The sequence below is a fragment of the Zootermopsis nevadensis genome, unplaced genomic scaffold (assembly GCF_977971745.1).
Source record: "Zootermopsis nevadensis isolate Lab colony 2312 unplaced genomic scaffold, Znev_1.0 Znev_ptg000027l, whole genome shotgun sequence".
In the NCBI taxonomy this organism is placed as follows: Eukaryota; Metazoa; Arthropoda; class Insecta; order Blattodea; family Termopsidae; genus Zootermopsis; species Zootermopsis nevadensis.
The window spans coordinates 5,247,341-5,262,269 of NW_028259159.1; the positions used below are offsets into that span (position 1 = coordinate 5,247,341).

General features: G+C 37.7%; 2 protein-coding genes across 19 annotated transcripts in view; one reads left to right on the forward strand and one right to left on the reverse strand.

Moving 5' to 3' along the window:
* The window catches only part of LOC110832275 (angiopoietin-1 receptor), an 86,478-nt gene extending 82,861 nt beyond the window's left edge, over positions 1-3,617 (reverse strand). For both annotated transcript variants that reach the window (XM_087356486.1, XM_087356485.1), the window contains exon 1: positions 2,475-3,617. In XM_087356486.1, coding sequence (XP_087212612.1) covers positions 2,475-2,624 — 150 coding nt within the window. In that variant the 5' untranslated portion in view covers positions 2,625-3,617. The remainder of the gene's footprint in view (positions 1-2,474) is intronic.
* The window catches only part of LOC110832276 (metabotropic glutamate receptor 2), a 299,409-nt gene that overhangs the window by 274,399 nt on the left and 10,081 nt on the right, over positions 1-14,929 (forward strand). For 8 of the 17 annotated variants that reach the window (XR_015537258.1, XR_015537257.1, XR_015537253.1 and 5 more), the window contains exons 18-19: positions 8,327-8,563; positions 9,285-11,183. The gene's annotated coding sequence lies outside the window, so the exon portion shown is untranslated. Of the gene's footprint in view, positions 1-6,385; positions 6,597-8,191; positions 8,210-8,326; positions 8,564-9,284; positions 11,184-14,285; positions 14,380-14,929 lie in introns of those variants that run through there. The other 9 variants (XR_015537263.1, XR_015537265.1, XR_015537266.1 and 6 more) reach the window with 7 other exon arrangements.

The window sequence follows — 14,929 nt, forward strand, 5'->3', positions numbered from 1 at the left end:
TTGTGTCAAAGTTTAGAAGAAACCCTGTTACTTCCTTCCGCTCTGTGTTACTTTGATTGTGTTGAACTTACGTTTAAGAACGTCAGATTTATAAGGACTCGTATTATGCCCCACGTGTTTGAAAGTACAGATTCCTTTTGTTGATTTAGATCTTAATAATACTTAATCTGTTGTTTCATTCCAAGGACTGTGGGCTAGACGACTTGGATTCGATTCCCGGTAGGTTCAGGATTTTTTTTTCATAAGAATTGTGTGTTATTTATTATAATAAATAGTTTTAAAACTTGATACACATTAATTACAATAAAAGGTGGAATCCTTGTTTTCTGTCATCGGAGGTGCTATATATTTATAATACGGTGCCTCTGATAATGTTATTATTGCTGCGACAGTCATCGAGGGTAAAGCTGTGAGATACTTTAGATTACAAATGTTTTTGAGTGAAGGAAATATTTCACACAGTTTCAATATGAAGATTACTGGATGCGTCTGGGATTCAGTTTTATCGTGCCTTTCAAAGGGCACTGGCCTGCAACTGATAATGTGTAGCATTGCAAATAGCAAAAGAATAAAGTTTTTCTTAAGTAACTTTCGTCTCAGAAAATTGGTAATCTCCAGTTAAGCCTACTAAAAGTCAGGTTAAGGCGGCGGTAAAACTGGCATTTCGCGCTTTAAATATAAAATGTTAGAACCGGGTATATCCATCTTAATACACTTTATACTTTTCGAAGAGATTCCAATCTTTCTATTTGTCAGGCATAAATAGATCTGCCATCGTACTGGGACGAAGAAACTCTTTCCTTTTATTGACATTTCGTTAACGAAGTGATTCCCGATAGATGCAAGTTTTACATGTCACCCTAAAAAAAGAATTTAGATTAAGAATATATTTTATTCTCAACCAAATATTATTATTATTATCCAGCCCACTGGCGGATTATGTGAACGCTGTTACGAACTTATGATATCGTAAAAGCCTGTGAACTCCCTGTACCATGAGATAGTATAGTTGCGTCATATTGTGATATTAATTAAAATAATTATTATATTTGTTTACCGTCAAATCACAATAAAATAGTAAGATAAGATAATTAAAATGATTAAAATATCATCTTATGTTCCATATCGAGCATTCGATTTACATCGGAACATTCACAACATGTTTCGGTTTATCAAACCGTCATCAGGTGTAAATTATAAACTTTTAAACTTAAATTACAATTATTTATAGTTTTACAATTTTATACTTTTATCATCTTTCTCAGTATATTTTTTTGGAAGTTGTGTTTAGATATTATTAATATAACATTATTGTTGAGGTGGTGTTTTGATGTTTTATCAGTCATATATGAAATAGCAATCGGTTCAGATGTGTTCAGAGGAGAGATCCAGAAGTGTTACCATCTCAGAACGAGGTTCGTTATTGACTTTTGAGTCTGTATTGCCTCCATCATCAGGGAGACTATACCTTCCCCAGGTAACCAGTTACAAGACTGCACGACGTACACTTGAAAAATATGTTTGTATCTAAATACGCTATAATAACAAAGAAACAAGCAAAATTGGAAGAAAGTCTCTGGGGAAACTGCGAGTCCGCTGTATGTTTTAATCGCGTATCTGGGACCCAGTTTGTTACTGGAATTGAACACAATTCTGTTGCATATTTCACCATTCTGGGTAAATATTAGAACAGATGTTCTGCCTTTCTAACCCGCACTACCGACCGATTATATTTTGGAAGCGTTGTTAAATCACTCGGAGCATTTTATAATCAGCAAGGTCTTCCGCCCTCGTAATGTTAGTTTAAGAAGATTTAGTTTAATTTAGCTTACTGTCTTTTTTACTATAAAAATTTGTGATTCCCCGTTGTCGTCAACCAATTTGTCGTCAACGAATTACGTCATCAACAATGTCAACTATAAACTAACTCGGCATTGTTGTGGAACACAACAATGCCGAGTTTAGTGTCTTACTCAAGATTTTAAAACGCAACCAACACCCCCGAAGGAGGGGTTGGTCATGTGTTTTAACCCTCCATTCGGGGGGTTTAGTTTAGTTTCTTACACAAGATTTTAAAACGCAACCCCCCCCCCCCCCGAAAGGGTTGGTTGCTTTTTAAAAACTTGACCAGCCCCTCCGAGGAGCTCCGAAAGGAGCGTTCTGCCCTAGTTACATAAAATCTGCAAGTAATATTTACACTAGTCACTTTACCGAAACGTCTTCACACTTTATTTGTAGCAGTTTGTTCTCAGACTCGTTACCATTTCTGAGGATATTACAAGATTTTCATTGATAATGAGATTTTTCAACGTTCGTTAAAGAAATCTTTGTAAAATAAGCGCGTAAGTTTTTCGTTAAACGGTAACAGACGGTGGCTGTAAGAGCAACATTTGCAAATCTGTTGCTTCGTTGTTGTTGTTTTTTTTTAAATCTAATACAAATTTTCCAGAATGGGAATAAATGTGAGAACTCACCTCAGCGACTGAACTAATTGTCATTGACAGGAGAACCAGCCAGGATAGAGCGATGTTGTCCTTTGTTCTTCTGAATAAATATATTCTTCGAGAACCAACTTGTTTTGAAAAGTCTCGTCGTCCAACGATTGTCGATTGTTTCACATCCATAACGGTCACAGAGAAAATATTTCGCACTGTCTTCGCTCACAAGTTTTCTAATAAATGCACTCGATAGCTGATTTTGAAAACTTGAGGAATGATGCAGTAATGGAATACAGAGCTTTGATCTCTTACCATCTCTGGTAACAGAAAATCGTAGAATAGATTAAACTGCCGTGTCTCCGTGAACAAACCAACACTGATAATTCTGTAGCAGTATTTATTCCTTAGGATTACTGTAAATCGGATATTGTTGATTTATAAGAAACACGGGTTTTGTATTAAGTTGTATCTTTCAGTTCATCGATTTATTTTAGTGATTGTAATAACGCGTTAAACACAAGTTTGTATTAAAAACTTAAAATGCTTAAGTTTTAACTGTGTGTTGTAAGCCGATATTTTACATAACCAATGCAATTAAACTTGTTTCACTCAAAATATATATAATTTTGTGCATTATGTTCCAGGCTCTTAAAGGTGTAGAATTTGAAACTGTTTCAAACTGCAGGAACCCGAGCCAATTATATAAAAAAAACAATTATTCTCTTTTGTCTGTTTTGAAATGTGGCCTTTTGACATAAATGTAAATTAATTAATCTATATTTTAAACCTTCTTCAGTATTGATGTTATGTGCACAAATACGTTCACCACAAAAGTTTAAATATAATTATTTTTCTTTCGGATATGAACACAACAAAACAAATTTTGTGTTATGTGTTTCAGTTGTAATGTTAACAGACTGAAGTGACGATTTTTTCTGTTAACGAGTAATATCGTGTGATAAAATAGCAATGCGTTGTAACCACCTCACTCGTGTTTTAATATTTTAACGCAGGTACGAGACGATATTAAAATCCTTTGTCGAAGTTGTACGTGGCTGTCACTTGTTTCAGGCGTATAATTTGAATCACCCCGGCTGTCTGACGGAGGAACTCCGCAAATTGGCCCAGTTTGCGCGACACGAAGTCTGCTACTGTCACTTGTATGTGTGTGTTCCAGATGCGCGCACCCGCGAGCGACACGTACGCATGTCACACGCATGAACCTCCGTGCAACGCAGATCAGCCGATAATACGTACCTTCTGATATCTAGCTTCAAGATAATCTTGCTCAAGTTTACCTTGCCGCAGTTCTTCTAAATTTGCTCCCAGAAACACAATGGCAAACCGAATTGTTATTAACGCTTTGAAGCCGAAGCTCGTATTAAGAATTCAATGAAATACCAACACTTCACTATTAACTAACTACCTAGATGGCTTACCGAACCCGAAGGTTCATCACCGAATTAACCAAAGCCCTCCACCGGACCCTGTCCTGGGCCATCAAAATCCAATCGCCTTCAACTCCTATCTCCCATAGATCCCGCCTCAGATTATCCTCCCATCTACGTCTAGGTCTCTCCAGAGGTCTCTTCCCCTCAGGCTTTCCTAATAGTGGACCCAACCAACCAGATGGCTTAGGGAAACCGAAGGTTCATCACCGAATTAACCAAAGCCCTGTCTTGGGCCAACAAAATCCAGTCTCCTTCAACTCCTATCTCCCATAGATCCCGCCTGAGATTATCCTCCCATCTACGTCTAGGTCTCCCCAGCGGTCTCTTCCCCTCAGGCTTCCCAACCAATACCCGGGGCACACCTTCTGTCCCATCCATGCGTGCTACATGCCCAGTCCATCTCATTCTTCTCGACTTAATCACCCTGACAATACTGGGGAGGAGTACAGATTTTTAAGTTCGTCATTATGCAGTTTTCTCCACGCCCCATCGTCTTCTCTCCTAGGCCCAAATATCCTCCTCAACACCCTGTTCTCAAACACCTGCAATCTACGTTCCTCCTTCAGAGTGAGAGACCATGTTTCGCACCCATACAAAACAACAGGTAAGATTATTGTATTGTATACTTTAATTTTCAGGTTCTTAGAAATCAACACTTCACTGTTGCACAGATTAATTGCTTGACGTCGCTTCTTCGGAAATGGCCACTGTTTTTACTAATAATCATACGAAATACATAAATACAAAGTGAATTTTGCTGATTGCTGAAGCAGGTGGTTAATCTCGTTCTACGTATTATCTATCCATTGAGTGTCGTGTGTAGAACAAAGCAGATGAATTTAAAAGTAAGTCAAAGTGAAAACATGTTATAGGAACATAAATCAATCAGCCAAGGACAAATTGTAATCGGAATTCGTATAAGTATTTAAAAAAAAAGCTGACGGGGTGTAATTGGTGGTATTCCTGCTTCGTTATCTGGAGGTCCATGGTTGCATCTGAGCCAGGAAACTGGCAGTCCTGGCTAAGGTTTCCCATCGTTTTCCCTCAGTCCCTGCGAATGTAATTATGTTGCGACAGGTTTTGGATTAGCTGTGATGAACTTTCAGATTCTGCGTGTTATGCAAATTATAAATTACTTCTACTTTGGACTACGGTTTTATATTTCAGTCTCTGTACCAGCTTCCTCGAGGTTTCCGAGAAATATTTTATTACCAATTCTCCCTTCTCTTTTCAAATTATATTACGTCTTTCTTGGTCAGTGCCAGAGCCGGTTAGCGACATATTACCTACAATTGAACGCACGTTATTTTGATATATAATCTTGGCTTGGCGGTTTAAATGATGAAGCTTTCTGTAGGATTAGGAAATGAAAGCAGAACAACATGGCGTCATGCTGAAATTGAGAAAAAAATTGCCGGTTTGTTGTGAAATTATTAAAGCCTGGCAGCAGGTTTTTAGGTTCTCAGAAGCACCATGTAATCTGGTAAAAAATGCCTGATGTTTTAGAGGAGAGTGCTGCTTCCATCATCAGGGTATAAAGGTAGCCATAAGCTACAGTTAGTTGTCAATACTGCAGTAGAAAAATACTAATTTGCTTACATGAAGAATGTACACAGCGCAACATACCGGATGACAGTCATTATGACAGCTTTTTCTTTTTTAAAAACTTGTTAATTTTTAGAAACTTACATGGAGCAATATATTTCAGTTTTTGAGAAGTGGCCTCACTCACGTAAGTAGCATATTTTATTGCTTAAAAAGCAGTATACATACTTGGATTCTTAGGTCATGATGCTGTGTTGTATTGGGCTGGTTTACTGCTGTCTTCATATTCAAGACAGAACTTTATGAAGTACCAGCAAACTAGCCCGAAACAGTGTAATTACCCAAGAATGGAAATAATATTAGTTATAAAATACCATGGAAGTCGATGACTTGCAAAGTAGACTGTATGTTTTAATGCTTGTTGAAGCACGTTCAACTTGACTGTTGAGTCGAGTGTGAGAATGTGTATGTGAAGTATAATTCTGTAGTTTAAAAGTTTAGTAATATATCAAAGCTGTTTGCAGCGCCCATCATCGCCCTGATGATGTAGGCAGCAAGTTTCTCTGAAACGTCGGTAAGCTTGTGTATACTACATGGCGCAACTTCCCGATAGACACGTTATTATACTCGACGCCATGAGGACATGAAAACGCACCATATCTCTGTTATGTTAGGAAGAAAATTACTATGTTCTGTGATCCAGGAGAGTGTTTAACGTATAATCTGTGGAATGGAAGCGATGTGATTGGTTAAAATGCATTGCGTGAAATATTCAAGATGGCGGTGGTTACTGTTGATATAATTTCTTACGAAGTCCTGTCCATTAAAATAGAATAAGTAAGACAGAAATACTAATTCTCTATTACGGAAGTTTAAGAAGAACTTGTTTTTGACATTCTGAGATTATATATATATATATATATATATATATATATATATATATATATATAGATAGATTATATATAGAGATTGCGGAACGAAACCTTGTAGACATCCTGTACTTCCTCATACTTCTGCCTGTGTTTCCTTCTTCTTGGCCCACAACCTGTTCTTTACTTCCACCCCTAACCCCTCACTCCCCCACTACATTCATTTAATTACGTCAGTGGTTCTTCGAGAAAAGAACGCCCTTTCACTTTGTTTCCGGCGTTGCTGTGACGAGGTAAGCTGATGCGTAGAAATGCAGAGCAATTTCCTTTCAGAGTAAAATGGAAGGCCAGTCCATGCGGAGATTTTATTGAATTTTATATTTGTAGATTTACTAATAGTTTCTTTATTTCCGAATATTAACTAAATATATGGTACAGAGCCGTTCTGCATAAGCTGATGGTAGCTTAGCAGTCAAGGAATTCGCCGACCCTTTTTTATTGAACTAGAAGTTTCATTCATTAGCTGTACACGAGGTTAACCTTGTTAGGTTAGAATATGTCGAGCTTAGCTACGGACTTCGGGCTTGTCCTTTTGAAGCTAAATCGCTGGGTGTTATCATTTTTCTGTCTTATATTACGTTATGTAACCCACATAATTTTTGTTTGGAATAGTAATTAATTGCCACAGCAGCGAAATAAATTCTTACTGTGCCTAATTATTAAAAAAGGACGACAACAGTTTCAATTATCGTGGAATGAATTTCGTACGCAATTCTACCCATTTTTCTCTCAAGGCCGACTTCCTACGCAGACGAGGTCTGAGTGAGATCCCAGCTGGATTTCGACGTAATAGATCAGACCCTGGTTACTTTGCAGTTAGAATGGGGCATACAATGGGACAGTACGTCCGTGATTTATAAACTTCAACATAGTCGATTATTCAGTTAGGACACGTGTATTGTACAGCACTCTCGTTGGATTCAGAATATCGATGGAATTTCAGGCAGTCCCCGCTCTAAGGAACCTTCAGACGATCTTAAAGCGTGTCGCTGTTTACCCATAAAAGCAGTGTTATAATTGGGGAGAGGGTTACGTTTCCGAAATACCAAAAAAAAAAATAGAAATCAGCCATCTTATTGCCCGAAATAAAATGTATTTACACCAGAAATAAAACGATGATTAAGTACGCCACAAAAAAGTAAACAACGTAGAATTAAGTCCAAAACGCAATAGGAAAACACATGTTTTCCCCTTAATCCTTTACTTTGGCATAATTCATTCCAAGGTATCCAGATAGATTAAAGCGCATTTTGTGGGGACTGAAGTAAAGATGGTGAGGGAGGCATCAGGAGAGTTTCTTAATCTGTCGAAAGATTCCGGGTGAGTTCGCTTTCGGATGAAGGGTACGCGCTTCGTTATTAAAGTTAGTCTGAGAATAATTTCGTAAAGCGACGATTGATTTAATGTAGTTAGCCCTATTAAAATCTGTTTAATCGGAACCCGCAGTGCGAACCGTGTAACCTCATTGTCGTATGCGTTTGCAGTTAAGAATAGTCTCGGCCACGGTAATTGTCAAAATGGGTTTTAAACTTTGCTTCAGAATCCGCTATCTGTAAAGTCTGAATTGGACATGTCAGCTGCTAAAACACTGGGTCGAAACGCAAATACCGCAAACAGAAACACGCAGCTCCATTAGACGCTGCTACAGGAGGCTGATCTGGAAGTAACGACGTAGAAAACGGACGTTTCGGGTCCTGAACGCAGGGCCAAATCACAGTACAAAGATAGGATCCAAATCTTTTGAAGGTGTTGCAAATTTCACGTCTTTTGGATCGAAGGAAGCAGATGGTTTGGTGCACCAGGCAGCGCCCTGTCACTTTCATGACCTTCAGTCGCGTAGTGCTGTGTGGGTGACTACTTGCTCATTTCTGTTACTTGTGGAGAGACACAACAATTGATCGTATGCCTCACGTGGGGTGGAAGACTGGATTTGTTTCTGTGATGAGTTTAATTTTTGTTTCAGAATGTTATACAGAGCCTTGGCTTTGAAAGGGGTCGTGATATACTTGAGAAAAGATGAGTACACGAGTTATTCATATACTTCAAAGACGTCTGATTGAATTTGTTGAGACGTAATATTCTCATTGAATATACTATATCCATGAAAGCAGGTGTGTTATTAAGGATGGTGAAATGCAGTCTTTATCATTTACGCATTTCAGCACATGCCATCATCAGGTCATAATGTTTGCTTTCTTCGGTAAGTGCACTGCTGTTCTGTACTTACAAGCATATTGACATTGGTTGTAGTGAGTGAAATGGCTACATTTAGGTATTTTTTACGCTTTTGCACTTCATGTTGCTATGTGATTTATTTATATTTAATTGTATGTGTGTGTGTGTGTGTGTGTTATTTTAATTATTGCAAATGGGCCCATTTGTTACATTAATGTTTGTATTGTACTTCTTAAATCTTATTATAATTTGTTTTAAAACTTATGGTTAAATTGCTGTTTACTATAGTCTTACATTAAAATGTGTTAATTCTCCATATTTTATTGTGTCTAAATAGTGCATATTGTTTATTTGATGTTTTTCTCATTATCCTTGTTGTGTTTGTAGTAATAATGTCAAACATGTATCATGTAAGACTCTTTCAGGTTTTAAATTAACTGATAAAGAATATTGGCACAATTACCACTGTGATTTCCATGCAAGTGAAGTGTTCCAGGTTAAGTGGCATTACAACAGCAACAGTGATAAAAATTGATTTGAAATAGAAAATGTGAAAGGATACAGTAATTGGAGCATGTTTCCTATGCTCATTGAATATAAAGCAAAAGATTTTGGTACTAAAGTTGCTTTTGTGAGAAAACTGATGAGGACCGAGAAGTGGAAACATCTACATGACAGGGATGCTGTGGATTGTCTTCCCCTCAAAGTTTCCTCCATCGAATAAGTTTCCTTTCCTGTGTGTGCAGGGGAAGGAACACCACTGTTAGAGGCGGGGGATGATTGATGGGCTGTTTGCAGTGTGTTAGTGTAAGAATCACAATCAGTCGAGAGGTAAGGGACGATTTGATGTTATCAGTGTGTCAAATGTGTTGCAAATGTACTAGGCTTCTTTTGAAGGCATAAGAATTAGTATATTTCTGATGTATCTAAAGATATATCATCATGATGTCATGAAAGCAGCATTACATATTCAACAATAATATATTGCACACACATTACGGTATTATTAGTATAATCGAACTCGTAAACTAGAAAATTGTAACCTATAAACCAAAGTAATAATTCATAACAAAATCAATGCATTGTCAATATTATGTCATGCATGTATTCCGGATTTCAAAGTAATGACTTGACTGTTTTGGCTGAGAAGAATTAATCAGTACATTTGAATTTTCACAAAAGTATATGAATGCCGCATGTTTGTTGAAAAGAAGTTGCCAACTTTCTAATGATGTGATTATCGGTGTTTTTTATGTGCTTCATTAGAACTTTATCTGCCTTCTGCTGTTTTCACAGGGTTGATCAAGTGGATTTTGTTACACACCAAAGTATCAAATTGCACATCCATTAGTTCGAAGCTGCAAGTGCGTGGGCATTGTCCGTTCTGAATGACGTTTTGACCAGTGGCCTTTTTGTTACCTATTGATTGTTGAGAGGGTATGAATATTTTCTTTGTTTCGTGTCAATAGGTTGATGGCATCACGAGGCAATTGTTTTGTCACATAATGAATCATTTCATGGATGATTCTAGACCCACTGGATTTGTTTTTTTGGCCATGTGCTTTATTAAGGACCATGTCAAGAAGACTAGAGTGCAAGGAGGAATGAGTTTCCTTGCATTGCAAGATTTTATGTTGTAGGAATTTTATTGGAAGTAAACCTTGTATTGCATTCTTACTTATAATTACATTACAGGAAATGCAACAATGTTGAAAATGGAGGTACATTAGGAGGGGAAGGAGTGCGGAAGGACGCATAATTCTAGTGGTACGGCCATCCTCAGAGCTGAAACTCTATTGCGTGTGTGGGAAATCAAATAGAAGGGCTTCTTTTAAGAAAACCTTGAATGTGCAATATTGGTGCCATGGCTTTGACTGGTCTCTGTGTCCATTGCAGATATGTAATCTGTACCACATCTGCCTGTTGGTGTTTTTCCATCTGCTGGGAAGAGGCAACCAATCTGAATTGAGAGGGAAATGAGCATGCCAGGTGGAATGCAAAGCGACCTGTTTCTGTGACGAGTGTAATTTTTGCTTCAGAATGTTATGCAGGAGCTTTGAAGTTTCAGGGAGCCATGAAATACTAGAGAAGAGAGGTTACAGTACTTTTTACTACGAGGCTTCGAAGAAACCTGATCTAATTCTTGTGTTCGTGTGTTTCAGTGCAAACATGCCATCGGGCCATTATCATTTGCTTTCTGGGAATTCTGTGTTCTGCTGTTGTGCACTTAAATGTGTATTCAAATTTGTTGTACGTCTTATTTATTACGCTGTTATTTGTACACTTATTATTTCAATCCTAATTTTTTTGTATGTTCACATTGCATTTCTTGCTTCTCTAATTCCCTGATAATTAAGTAAAATTGATATTAATTATATTCTTACTATGAAAATGTTTCCTTATTTATATTGAGTGTAATTCATTTTGATATTGTCTTGTTGTTTGTACTTTTTGAGCATTTTGTATTTTTTGTGCTCCAAGCTGTCATACTAAAGCTGCTGTATTGACGCACACAGGACATATTCTTTGCCTGGGGCTGTTTTGAAAGTATTTCAGGGATTCCGACATCAGGCCATGTTGATGGGTATTTGTGAATGATGGTGGGGCCTGTCTGCTAGGAAGAGGCAATCAATCAGAAGTGACTGGTGAGTGTGCATAGTGGAACATGAAGTGGATTTGCTTGTGCAATGAGCCCCCCCCCCCCCCCCCGCTCAAAAAAAAAAAGAGTTTGAAAGCCTTTGGACTCAGTGGGAGATTCTGAAGCAGGATGTGTGAAGAAAGTAGAGATCGCCTGGTAGATCATTTTTGTAGGTGGTCCTAAATTAGTACTATGCCATTTTATATTTACACAAGTTAGGTACAGTTTAAGATTTCTTCACCACCATTTGTGACTTGCCACTAAATACAACTCTCTCTAAGAATATTGTGTAGAATGTGGATTATGTACCCAAAAGTACATTAAAATGAATAATTCATAAGGAGATGAACTGAGGATGGAAGATTGTATCAAAATAAGGGATTATAAAAATAATTTGTTCCAATATGTTTGTGTGTTTTGAATCTATTTCCAATGCATATTGTAATGTATTATTATGTACAATATAATTTATCAATAAGTTAAAACTATGATATCAATGATAAATATCCTCCTTTGCAAGACTCAGCACATTCCAAGATTGAGGCCAGAAGAGAAGGTAACGTTGTTATTCTCAGTCTCTGTATAATATAAGACGGGATATTAAATCAGAATGAATGATTTGGCTGCTAGGGTGCTGAACCGCAAAAACAGTAGAACAAACAACTAGTAGGAAACTGCATAACTTCCTACAGATACGTGTACCCGATACATTGTGTCTGGATACCAAGAAGAATATTTTAAATGGCGTCTCTTTGTACATATAGCTGGAAATGTAATACAGCTATGTTACTTTGGTTCCAGAGGTAGTTCACAATTTGACCACAAATGCGCTGCAAAATCGCTGATAATATTATTAGAAAGTGAACTACCACTATCTATTAGCAACGATCTGAACTAATGTAATAATAAGTAAATTGCCTCGCCATCTATTATCGACGGAATTAACTAATAAGAAGAAAAGTGAATTGTCGCGCCATCTACTAGTAGGGGCATGAACTAGTGAAGAGAAAAGTGAACTGCCCCGCCATCTACTGACAAGGGCATGAACTAATAAAGAGAGAAGTGAACTCCCTCGCCATCTACTACCAAGGACATAAACTAATGAGGAGAAGAGTGAACTCCTGCGCCATCTACTAGGAAGAGTATGAACAAATGTGGAATTTTAAGCACTTGAGTAAAGACACTAAACTCAAGCGGGAGTTGGTTGCATTTTAAAAACTTGACCAAAGTCAAGTCTTTTAACCGAAACTTGAGTAAGACACTAAACTAATCCCCCCTTCGGGGGGATTAGTTTAGTGTCTTACTCAAGTTTTTAAAACACAACCAACTCCCCCGAAGGGGGAGTTGGTTGTGTTTTAAAAACTTGACCAAGTGGTTAGTCAAGTCTTTTAACCGACACTTGAGTAAGACACTAAACTAACCCCCCCTTCGGGGGGGTTAGTTTAGTGTCTTACTCAAGTTTTTAAAACACAACCAACTCCCCCGAAGGGGGAGTTGGTTGTGTTTTAAAAACTTGACCAAGTGGTTAGTCAAGTCTTTTAACCGACACTTGAGTAAGACACTAAACTAACCCCCCCTTCGGGGGGGTTAGTTTAGTGTCTTACTCAAGTTTTTAAAACACAACCAACTCCCCCGAAGGGGGAGTTGGTTGTGTTTTAAAAACTTGACCAAGTGGTTAGTCAAGTCTTTTAACCGACACTTGAGTAAGACACTAAACTAACCCCCCCTTCGGGGGGGTTAGTTTAGTGTCTTACTCAAGTTTTTAAAACACAACCAACTCCCCCGAAGGGGGAGTTGGTGGTGTTTTAAAAACTTGACCAAGTCGTTAGTCAAGTAAGACACTAAACTAACGTGTTATAACGTTGCGTTTTATCAATTTAATTAAGATAATAAATTTAAATACTAAAAATCTATGGCATTTGGAGGTGTGTTGCGTTTTAAATAATTAAATTACTAATAAATAATTTACATAAAAAAAATAATGCTGGTAGGGGGATTCGAACCACCGCCTTAACAAACCCTACAATTAACAGCCCAGCGCCTTAACCCCTAGACCACCAGACATGACGTCATAATGTTATTTAAAACTTCTTGATAAGTCATCTATGCATAATGTACGATATGAGGAAGTTTTAAAACGTGAACTGACATGAGCTCGGTAGCGTAGTGGTTAAGGTACTAGTGCTAAGTTGTTGTTGTATGAAGTGTTCTGTGTTCGAATCTCCATGTATGCTATGTTTTCAGATTTCTACAGCGATTGCAGCAGTTCGAGCACAGCAGTATATGCTAATATTAAATGTTGGATGATTGTGTTTGGGCCCCAAACCCCTAGAAAAATACAGTTAATATATGACACTCTTTTGAATTTTTTTACATTTTCTATCATTTTGTATCATTTGCTGTGGGGGGAAAACCCTAAAAAAACCCAAAGACATTCCAAAAATTTCCAAAAGAAATAACAAAAATCTCTTTTGAATAGAAGCAGACAGGAAAAGAATCGCATTAATTTTTGAAATCTTTCAGAATAATTAAAACAAATGAGCTTGAAGTAACTAGTATCAAACTAATAAATCATTTTGTGGGTCTGGTTACAATCGATCTCAGCCTGGATGTGGTGCACTGACACACTGCTCTAGATATTCAGAGTATAAGACGGGATATTAAATCATAATGAAGGATTTGGCTACTAGGGTGCAGCACCGGTAAAGCAGTAGCGCAGATAACTAGTAGGAAACTCTGCATAACTTCCTAAAGTTACGTGTGCTTACGTTGCTAATAATCTTGTAACAGAAGCAGAAAATAACGAAATAGAATGGTAGGCATACGGGAAACAATTTCTACAAGGTAAAGGAGTTTCAGCTTGTCGAAATTGGACATCCACCTCAAGTGTGGGACAGTCAAGTATTTCTTGCGTTGTGTGTGCGAGCCTCTGGTGACGAAGATTTTGTAAATGCTGCTGAGAACGCTCATCCACAAGCTAGAAATCACCGAAAAGAGACACAGATATAGATTGGGGAATGAAACCTTGTAGACATCCTGTACTTCCTCATACTTCTGCCTGTGTTTGCTTCTTCTTGGCCCACAACCTGTTCTTTACTTCCACCCCTAACCCCACATTCCCCCACTACATTCATTTTATTACGTCAGTGGTTCTTCGAGAAAAGAACGTCCTTTCACTTTGTTTCCGGCGTTGCTGTGACGAGGTAAGCTGATGCGTAGAAATGCAGAGCAATTTCCTTTCAGAGTAAAATGGAAGGCCAGTCCATGCGGAGATTTTATTGAATTTTATATTTGTAGATTTACTAATAGTTTCATTATTTCCGAATATTAACTAAATATATGGTACAGAGCCGTTCTGCATAAGCTGATGGTAGCTTAGCAGTCAAGAAATTCTCCGACCCTTCTTTTATTGAACTAGAAGTTTCATTCATTAGCTGTACACGAGGTTAACCGTGTTAGGTTAGAATATGTCAAGCTTAGCTACGGACTTCGGGCTTGTCCTTTTGAAGCTAAATCGCTGGGTGTTTATAATTTTTCTGTCTTATATTACGTTATGTAACCCACATAATTTTTGTTTGGAATAGTAATTAATTGCCACAGCAGCGAAATAAATTCTTACTGTGCCTAATTATTAAAAAAGGACGACAACAGCTTCAATTATCGTGGAATGAATTTCGTACGCAATTCTACCCATTTTTCTCTCAAGGCCGACTTCCTACGCAGACGAGGTCTGAGTGAGATCCCAGCTGGATT